This window comes from Cajanus cajan, chromosome 1 (assembly GCF_000230855.2).
Source record: "Cajanus cajan strain Asha chromosome 1, NIPB_CcT2T_4, whole genome shotgun sequence".
Lineage (NCBI taxonomy): Eukaryota > Viridiplantae > Streptophyta > Magnoliopsida > Fabales > Fabaceae > Cajanus > Cajanus cajan.
The window spans coordinates 76,465,834-76,476,402 of NC_138517.1; the positions used below are offsets into that span (position 1 = coordinate 76,465,834).

The 10,569-nt window shown below is 31.6% G+C and overlaps 1 protein-coding gene across 8 annotated transcripts; it reads left to right on the plus strand.

Annotated features, from left to right (window-relative positions):
* The first annotated feature begins 1,229 nt into the window (after positions 1-1,229).
* On the plus strand, positions 1,230-6,508 carry LOC109803403 (chaperone protein dnaJ 49). 8 transcript variants are annotated; one of them, XR_014428915.1, is made up of 3 exons: positions 1,230-2,588; positions 3,921-4,085; positions 4,723-5,415. XR_014428915.1 is itself a non-coding variant. In XM_020364961.3 (2 exons), the coding sequence occupies exon 1, from the start codon at positions 1,525-1,527 to the stop codon at positions 2,584-2,586; it is 1,062 nt and encodes a 353-aa protein (XP_020220550.2). In that variant the 5' UTR covers positions 1,230-1,524; the 3' UTR covers positions 2,587-2,588; positions 6,007-6,508. The 8 variants fall into 8 exon arrangements, 6 of the variants coding, with proteins under 6 accessions (XP_020220550.2, XP_020220547.2, XP_020220544.2 ...); XR_014428917.1 differs by having other exon boundaries at positions 3,926-4,085; XM_020364961.3 differs by lacking the exons at positions 3,921-4,085; positions 4,723-5,415 and adding an exon at positions 6,007-6,508.
* Positions 6,509-10,569: the final 4,061 nt, after the last annotated feature.

Here is a 10,569-nt window from a genome sequence, read left to right on the forward strand (position 1 = left end):
TCTATATCTAAATACTTCCGTTTATATAAAAAGATTATATATCTAAATATTTTCTCAGTATCGAATATACTGATTTTTTTTATATAAAAAATTATCTTTTGTTTCTATATTTTCGTTTTTACATTTTTTTTATAATGATTGAGATATTTGATCCATTTGGATAGCCAAGATATATTCGATCTTGTATAATTGATGTGCTTCTAAAAATAATAATATAATTTTATTGATTTTGTCTCTTATCCATAATTATTTATATAACTAGTTTTCAACATTTATTATTTTAGTAATTCAAATGGGAGATTCACATGGAAATAATAAAGAAAAAGGAAAAGAGAAAGAAAACTATGAAACCTGAACCAAGGAGGATTCTGATGAATTGTTACAATTGATAGTGGATGCTATAAAAAGATGATAGAATATTATGGAGAATTATTATTATTATTTATCTAGACATTATTGTTCTTTTTATTATTTTTATCTTTGACTCTTTTTAAATTTGAATGTATGAATTTTTTTAAAATCTTATCAAATGTCAAAACTCCACAAAATCTCACAGAATCTATTAAAATCCTGATTTAAAAGTCTTGTAGAATCCATTAAAATCCTGATTTTAAATCTTGTAAAATCCTGCAAAATCTTAAAAGTCATGAAAATCCTGCAAAGTCTTTTAAAATCCGCATGATTTTTTTTCACTAAAAAAGTCCTTTAAAATCCTAATCCAATACACCCCCTTAGTATCATGAGTATTTTTTTACATAATAATTATATGTAAATTTACTTTTATTTTATTAATTTGTTAATAACTTTCAATCAATTTGAATCTCAATCATCCATTATTATTAGCATTGGTCACTTTCAATAATTTTTGTCATTAAAACATAATATTTTACATTAATATACATTAATAGTTAGTAGTTAATAATCACGTTATTTATTATCAACAATAATTAATATAAATGATAACGGTTTATATCTTTTAATTAAATTATTTATAATTTAATTCATGATATTAAATATGAAATAAATTACGTTAAAAAAAATACTCATTTTATCTATCTGCATTGACTTTTAATAAATAAAAAAACAAAAAAAACACATTACTTGCTTGATAAATGATGATGAACAGCTGAAAAATTCATAAATTTACTAAAAATATAACACAACAAATGATGAAAAACCACCAAAAAAAAAAATATATATATATATATATGAAGAAGCTAGTAGTAATTGTGAAAGCACTACCATTCAGGATTCACCACCATCCCAAATTGAGTCCAATAGGTAGTAGGTAGACAAAAGTGAAGCAGCAAGGAAGGATATGTTACAATTATACAATAATGATTAATGAGTGAAATTGAAAGTGCTAGTGCCAGAGAAGAACACTCTTCGCTCGCTCTAACTCTGTAACAACACACGTCTCCCTCCACTCCCCAATCCTATTTATTGCTCACACCACTCTCTCAAATCCCTAATCCCAATTAGGTTCCCAATTCCGCCATGCGCCACTGCTCCACCTAGCCAACCATGGAAGGCAACAAGGACGAAGCATTGCGCTGCGTCCGCATCGCCCAGGAAGCCATCGCTTCGGGGAACAAAGAACGCGCCCTCAAATTCCTCACAATCGCGCGCCGCCTCAACCGCGATTTGCCCCTCCAATCGCTCCTCGACACGTGTCACCGCCTCGACTCCCGCTCCTCCTCCGCCGCCGCCGCCGCCGCGCCGGCCGACGCGCCCTCCCCGCCGCGCGAGGTCAGGAATAATTACACCGAAGAGAACGTTAACCTGATTAGGGAAATCAAATCGAAGAGCGATTACTACGCTATTCTTGGATTAGAGAAAAACTCCTCCGTCGAAGAGATTCGAAAGGCTTATAGGAAACTCTCGCTCAAGGTTCATCCCGATAAGAACAAAGCTCCTGGCTCCGAAGACGCCTTCAAGAAGGTTTCCAAGGCTTTCAAGTGCTTGAGCGACGATGGTTCTAGAAGGATCTACGACCAGACCGGCACGCTCCACGAATTCGACAACTCCGAGGTCAACTCTTTCCGACGCCGGAGAAGAAGAGCCACGGCGACGACAACGACGCGGGATTTCTTCGACGAAGAGTTCGACCCCGACGAGATTTTCCGAGCGTTCTTCGGCCACTCCGACGTGTTTGGGCGAAACCACGTTTACAGAGGCCGCGGAATGGGGAACCAGCACAACCAGCGGCACGAGGTCAACGCTGGATCGGGTGGGAGGCACCACAACGTGATGCTTTTGATTCAGCTTTTGCCGTTTTTGATCATTGTGCTGCTTGCGTACTTGCCGTTCTCCGACCCGGAGTATTCCCTGCACAAGCATTATGCTTACCAGGTTCCCAAGACCACGGCGCAGCACGGGGTTCAGTTCTTCGTGAAATCGGCGGCGTTTGAGGCCAGGTACCCGCCGGGGAGCGATGCTCGGAGGGCGGTTGAGGAGAGTGTGGTGAAGGATTATAGGAACATGCTTCGGAGGTATTGCCAGGTGGAGATGCAGAGACGGAGCTGGAATAGGAACCTGCCTGCTCCTCACTGTGATAAGCTCAAGAGCATTGCTGGGGTGGCGTGAAGGTAACTTTTTTCTCTGTTATGTTCTCTTTGTTTCTGTATGGGGTTTTTAGCATTGGTGGATTGGAATGTGTTTGCGGTTCAATTTCAGTGTCTTTTGTTGGGTCGTGATTGTTTTGAAGTTGAAAGTAGTTATAATGCCTTGTTGTTGTGTTGCTGCTTGAACGATTAATCGATCGTGTGAGGGGGGAGTTTGAGGATGAGATAAGGGGAATAGATTTGATGCTTTTGCACCATTTCTGGGGTTTGGTGAACTTTGTTTCCTGTTGATGTGGCTATTTAATTGCTATCAATGTTTAAAACTCTGATTAGGTTATATGTTAGTGAAGTGTGGTCTTCAAATTTTTCTTTGAAGAGTGGAGTTCATTTGACAATCTAGATTTGTTAAGTTGCATTGTACTTAAGAGTTTTCGTATTTTCATGTGTCTGTGGCTATGACATTCTTCGATCAAGTCTAGTTTTATTATTTAAAGATTGGATAACAAAATTAATGACCTGCTTCTCTAGTTTTCTTATTTTATTTGTTATATCGGTGTCGTTTGAACCCTCCTATATATATATATATATATATATATATATATGATGTTAAAAAGTAAAAGCTCTTGCATTTCGTTTGGATAGGAAATGAAATTGAGAGGAAATAAATATAAAAAAAAAAGAATACAAAGGATAGAAATTGAAGGGGACTTTAAGTGGAAAATGTGTTGTTTGGATTGATGGATTGAAGGAAGGAATGAAATAAGCTAATTTATTTTCAGTTGTTTGGACTGATGAAGTATTTTTTATCCTTCTCATTTCACTCTGTCATTTTCCACCCTCTCATCTCAACCGAAACTGAAGGGAGTGAAGGGTAACTTTTTTCCAATTTGAGTAAACATTCTCCTTATGTGAGGTTTTCTAAATAAAATGAGAGATTATTATGTAATTAGGAATGGAATTTGTACCTCCTGACCCTTTCCCTTCCATCACTTCTATCCAAACATACCATAAGTGTTTAGGGGTCACATGACCATGATAGAGGCACAAAAGGGTGTTAGTACTTAGTGGCTTGTATATGCATTTTACACATGATTTCTCTCTAGTCTTAACCACATTTTGTTTCAATAAGGTGTTAAAGCATTACCACCCTTCATAGCTTAATATCATTACTATTCTGGTATTGAGTTTCCAAAATTCCTGAACTCTTGTCCCATGTATCTATGACTCTGCTTCCAGTTGGCACTGCACAAGATTAGTGGCTTTGTTCACTTTTCATCTGCTATTGGTTTGTCTTTGGTTCTCCACCTTCTTGGTTGGTCTCCAATTGACACACTAACCCCATCAATGGAATTGTAGGACAGTGATCTGTCAGCACATATGTCTCAGCAGAATATCTCAGCCATGAGCCTCTCTTGTCCAGTTGCCTTCTGGTCATGCTCTAGCACCTGGAGGAGCATAAACCTCTCCTCTCCTTTCTGAGTGATCGACAGAGTCACAGACACCTGACCACTGATGTCTCAGGCAAGTCCCTAGCCTTCATTTCCAGTTTGAGACACTACTCTGTCATCCTTGAAACTGCTTGACTATGTCTCCACCACAATTCTCCTGTTTTGTTCCCTCTCTGTCTGGCCTTGTTGGTATGTGATAAACTCAGAATGGTAAAGTCAGAATAACTGCTCCCTTTATCAGCGGCATGATGCTTTGAAATCTTTGGGTCCCACTGAAGTGGGATTGTTCCACTTCCACTTCTGATTCATTGGTTGCATTCCTTCCCTTCTCTGATATATCAAGCATTCTGTAAACCACAACTGTAATCCCTTTTTGGGAAGTTGTATGGTCCCTGTTTTGTCCTTACCAATTGAACACTGTGTAGTTATTATTTTCTCCCCTAGTAACTCATCGTTTCCATTCTACTTTTTTGCTGTCCTATGCTTTCTTTTTTATAATTATACTATGTTATAGTTCCTTGACAAGCCTTGCCAATTGCAAATTCTCATCCCTGCCACCTCTCAACAAAAGTAATAAAAATGAAAAAAATCCTCAAATTGCATTACATATTTAAAAGAAGAGTCTTTGATGCATGGTTCAGGATCACTATATTTCTGTTAGCACTTTATACTGTACATTTTCTCAGTTCTTTTCTGTTCTGTCCTTGCAGCAAAAGTGGCTACATGGATAATTTTTTTCATGGCTTAAGGAAGTATGGTATCAGTTGCTGAGTTTTTTTGCCCATTTTATTCTTCAGGATATCTAATATATCCGTGGGGAGTGGCTCTTATTACAGGCTGTATGCTAACTTAGTAACTGCCAGTTTAGTGATGTACTGCTGTGACAAGTCTTTGATAAATATGCTTAAAAATGTGTTTGTTATTGTCTGAGGGATATATGGATGGGATTATATATTGTGTCATACACGATTGTTAATGATGCAGAATATGGAGGCAAATAATTACATAAATCAAAGTCATACTGTAAGTATCAGCGGTTGGGCATTTCAATACAAGCCCCTGATCCAAGTTTTCTGAACTACTTGAGGGTAACAGGTTATATAAAATTGATGTAGCCATTTTATGTGAAAGGAAAGCAAGTTATATTACGTCAGTTAAGGAAGCCATGTAGTTATATGATTGAATTTGATTTTTGAATAGGTTTGTGAATTTCCCTTTCCTGTCTGGTAGGAGTATTATTTCGTGAGTGATTGATGAATGGTGATTAAATGTTGGACTCTGGTAACACCGTTCTACTGTCAAAAATTGCCAAATAATAATTTACTGCTTACTCGTACAGGTTCAAACACATGTTACGCCTCTGGATCTCATTTCAATAAAAGTGAACAATTGAATGTTTGTTATTCTATTCTCCCAGGCTTTCCCTCTTTTACCCTACCCGTCTTTAGGGATTTGAGAAGAATTATTCTACGTAAGCACAATACTCTTCCGAGTTCCGACTGTTGTGACCAGCTCATTAATTAGTGCATTATTCTCAAATATTGTTGACACATAGGAGTTTATTTTTTACTGTTTCTAGTTTTTGTTGTTGGTTCAACGACTGTTTTACGTAAGGACAAAATGTTGTTTTTACCTGGTGCTCCTTTGATAATTGGTTGGTGATGGGTGGGTTGACAGTTGACACGTGTTTCTGGTATTTACAATGGTATTTGTTCGGAAGAAAATCTATGACCTGATATTGGATGGGGGAGGGTTGGCTTAAGTAAATGGTAAAGCAGGTTTAATAGAATTTGTTCTCAGTTCTCACATTTAAGTTAGAAGACATTGGGAACCACATGGGTATTGTTTGGGAGTGGGAAGCTCAAACTAGTAGACTAGTAGCATTCCTTTTTTCTTTTTTGATGTGGAGGGGTGATTGTCAGTTGGTACAGCGTCTTTTGTGGATCTTATGTGTGAATAAGATTTTCTGTCTCCTCTTGTTTATGTTTTTGTAGGAAATGGATCTTCCGACTTTATGGAGAAAAAATTATGGTAATTTAATGTATTTAAACCGTTGAATTTATAATAATAGATCAAATTGTGACACGTATACATTTAAGTCAAAATATATATTCTACACATATCACAATCTGATTTATTTTTATAAATCTAATGGTTTAATTGTAAATGCATTAAGTTACCGTAATTTTGATGTTTCAAAGCTAAAGAATCAGAATCCGTTTTTGTATGACCTGATTTCAGAGATGAATTGAGCAACAAAACTGCGTGACACTATACTACTAGTGAGCAATCAATCTCAAAGTGATAGATCCAATTTCCAAAGGCAGGGTTGAATATTTGTTGCACTTTGTGTATTTGCTTTAAAGGAAATGAGAGAAATAGAGCAAAATAATACTCCTATAATGGAGTTGTTTGGTTTTGTTGAAATGAGGAAAAACAATTATATAAAGTAAATTAATAATGTAATCTTGTAAAATGAATTAACACGTTGAAAAATGTTCCTGAGAAATAATTTAGTCAACTAAGAAAATGCATAATCAATTGAGATGTATAAAAACAAATGATATGTCTTGGCAACCAATTTTAATCGATTGTGAAGGACTTTAATCAAATAAAGTTATGAAGAACTTCAATCGATTAAAGTTGATTATGAGTGCTTTTTGAGCTCGCTCAAAATGAATTTAATTCATTAAGAATATTACTTAATCGATTACAACACTTTATGTGGGTGTTTTGAGTTGAGGACAAGGGTGCTTTTGGCTTGGAAGCACACTAGAAGAATTTCTTTTCTATTTCCATGGTGATCGACGACAAAGTATTATTAAGTAACGCAGGATTAATCAATTTATTATCTTCTTTCTCTATTTCATTCTTACTAAACTAACTAATTTATTTTCGGTCCCGCTTTCTTGATTCCCACATACCAAACACTTAGTATGCTCGCATGCATTATCACAAACAAAATTATGCAAAGATGTTTTAGTAGAAACAACTTTTAAGTATTAATGTTATTCAGGAGATATTATTATAGTTAATATGCAATTATATGCAATAAATAAATTACTAGTGCGTTTGGCTGAAGGATTTTAAGAGTGTAATTTATTTAATTTTAGGTGATTTTAATTTTTTTTATTGTTAAATATTTTGTTTGAATAAGTTTTTGAAAAGAAGTTGGAGCTCTAGTATTTTGTGAAAGTAAATTGATTACTTAAATCTGATTTCTTATTCCCTCTCTAATTTTACCCATTTTAAATCAATCAGAATTCATGCGATATGAGAAGCCAGCTGCAAATCTCATTGTTTTGTATGGTCCTATAGACTCTTAGTAACAATTTTATTTCTCTTTTTGACATGGATTTTGTATCACTTGAAAATCCAGTAACAGCTTATTTACTACAAAATGCCTAGCTATGTAAACCTCTCTCTACTCTCTGTGTTCTATCTCTCTTATTTTTCTTTTACCTAACTCTTCTTTATTAATGTTTACATGGTTTTGAATTATTAAATATTATCTGATATTAAAATTAATTTCATATTATTAAGTATTTAAGAATTGATTAATGATTATTTTTGTAAAGTTTAACGTATATATATATAAATATATTGTATGTGGTGAAATTTAAATTGTTCTATTCAAATTTAGAATTTAAATTTTATTAAAAAATGAATAGATTTATTTAAAAAAAACAATTAATAAGCGAAAGAATTTTAAATAAAAAATTTGTGGTTGAAAAACATGAGAGAAATGGGAAAAGAGCAACGCTACAACCTCCGTATTTGAATAGTCGTCCGAAACATTAAAATATTAATATTTTTTAATAAATTTATTATAAAATAATTATTTAATTTAATATTTTATAATATAAATTAATATTTTAATTATTCTTTTTGGAACATGTTTTCCGACAACCCATCATTTCCATGGAAAAAGAGCAATGCTACAGAATACACGTTTAAATCTTCGTCTGAAACACTAAAATATTAATATTTTTCAATAATTTATCATAAAATAATTATTTAATTTAATATTTTATAATTTAAATTAATATCTAATTATTCAAAATGATTTCGAAACATGATTTTATAAGTATTATTTTATGTTGAAATTCTTATTATTTATATTTTTATAGAAAAAATATTTAATTAAGTTTTGAATAGGTATGAGAAGAATATGATAATATATTCGATATTCAATAAGTACGAAAATAATGACATAAATTTCATACTCACCATCTTTGTATTTCTCAAGTATCCTTATCTGATACCTTCCCATTACCATGCATACTTGCCATGCCTAGACAAATAGAATGATATGAATGACCATTGAGATCTTGATGACATGAGATCTTCTTTTGAACATCTACATTAGAATTATATTTACTAGTAAAATTTTTTTTTTATGCTTTCCATTTATTTTATTTAAAAATAAAAATAATAAATGATATTACAACTCAACTTATTCATAAAAATCGTAAGACAATTATCAAAAGTGGGATTAAATTCAATTATGGTGTGAATAAATTTAACTTAAATTTATTAAAGAGGAACAAATATATCTACATAAAAGTGAAAACATAATGAATTTATAATAGTATCTCATTAATAATATACTTTTTTATTCATTAAAATTATAATGATAATCATATTATCCAACCTTTATTAATAATATAATTTTACAATGAAATAACATACTAGTATTTTAATATATATATATATATATATAATGATATTTATTTATAATAAATAAATGTTTTAAATATATAATAAAATTTATATTAAATAAGTAAAATTTATAATAATTTCTATCACAAAAATGAAATTTTAGATTTATATAAATAATTTATTTTGTGTTATATAAAATTATTTAAATTATAGATTTTTGATAATTTATTTTAAAAATATTAAAATTTAATTTAAAAATAAAATGATAAATTGAGAAACAAAAGGTCAGAGAAAATTTCTAAAAATATTTTCATTGAAAGATATTCTAAAAGCGTTTGTTTAACAGTAATTTCTAAAAACAACTTCATTCTAGGTAATTACCCTGATTTATACATAAATGAATCGTAAGGTTGTTGATTTTTAAAATATTTATTTTAAAATTATATTTGAGATGATTTTTTGATCGATTCACATTGTAAAAAATAATATTACAATGTATCAAAATTGAAATTTTAAGACAATATCTTGGGGCTCTTGTGGAATTTTTTTTAGTTTATTTGAATAAATCTTTTATAAATTTAATTTAACAATATTTTATGGCCTAAAAACTCAATTATAATATAAACTCTTTTTATATATCAAACACATTCGTTCAATTATAATATAAACTCTTTTGATATATCAAACACATTCATTCATGATTTTTGTGGTGTGTTTCCAAATTGACTTTTACTAAAAAAACTCAAAAAATATATATTTTTTCTATTCATTTTGTAAACAAGGGAAGGGTCCACTGTAAAGTGCAAATCTAGGGAAGCGTAAAAAAAAGAAGAAAAAAAAAAGAAAACACGAAAAAAAGTTAGAGAAAGCCATGACCACCACACCAAAATTTTGATATAAGTAGTTAAGGGATCTATCATGTTCGAATCTCTTAAAGTAATTTATTTTTTCAGTATTGCAGATAAGAATAATGTAATTGAAAGGATACACCTACTAAAAGTCACCGATCACATCTTTAGATAAAAATTAATCATAGTCAAAACTTATGAATATTTCAAGAAAGAACACAATAATGCATGCAACATTGTGATTGTATTGAAAGCATATCCAAAACCCCTGTTGGCTGTTGTGATTTTCAGTGGGAGGAATCAAGGAGAGATGAATGAGAGTATGAGACCCATTTATGTTTCATGTTTGGATTTTGAATTGAATCTTCAAGAGGGAGGGTTTAATTGGCTTGCATTAATCAATGTGTTATGTCATTTTCGTGTTGTGGCTTTCAAATAAATGCTTTTGACACCTAATTTAGATTCTTATTTTATTTTTTATGAGGTTGTGTTACATTTGCATGTGCATTAAAGGATGAAAGGAATGTGAAAAAATTAAAGAGGTGGACAAAAACAAATGGAAATACTAGGAGGTTTCAACTTTCAACTTTCAATCACTTACTGTGGTGTGGACCGTATGTCCTTAATTGCCTCAAAATGAGTGTAGGGGTGACACTTTTATATTGACCCATCAATTTTAAGAGCTTGTTTGCTTTTGGTGTTGTGTAAATCCGCATTTTATTGTAACTTTTACATCCTACGTGTTTCATTTTATGATACAATTTTTAAAATTGTACTTGCCACACTTCAATTTTTGTGTCATATATAAAGCTCATTGTCTCCATTAATACAGTACTTTTAATTATGGTGGTGGAATAATTTATGAAAGAAATAAATTAAAAAAATATATCATATTGAAAAATAAAAATATCATTCATCTAATATGTTTTTTAAATGTTAAAATTCTAGTTATTTTGAGATGATGGATATGCTTTTTTGGTAGTTAATATGATTTTAGGTAAATTTTTATATTTTGTGTATTTAATTTATGTTGAGAAATTAATTATA

Coding starts and splice junctions, on each gene's coding strand:
- LOC109803403 (XM_020364961.3), top strand. CDS start 1,525: ATGGAAGGCAACAAGGACGAAGCATTGCGCTGCGTCCGCATCGCCCAG.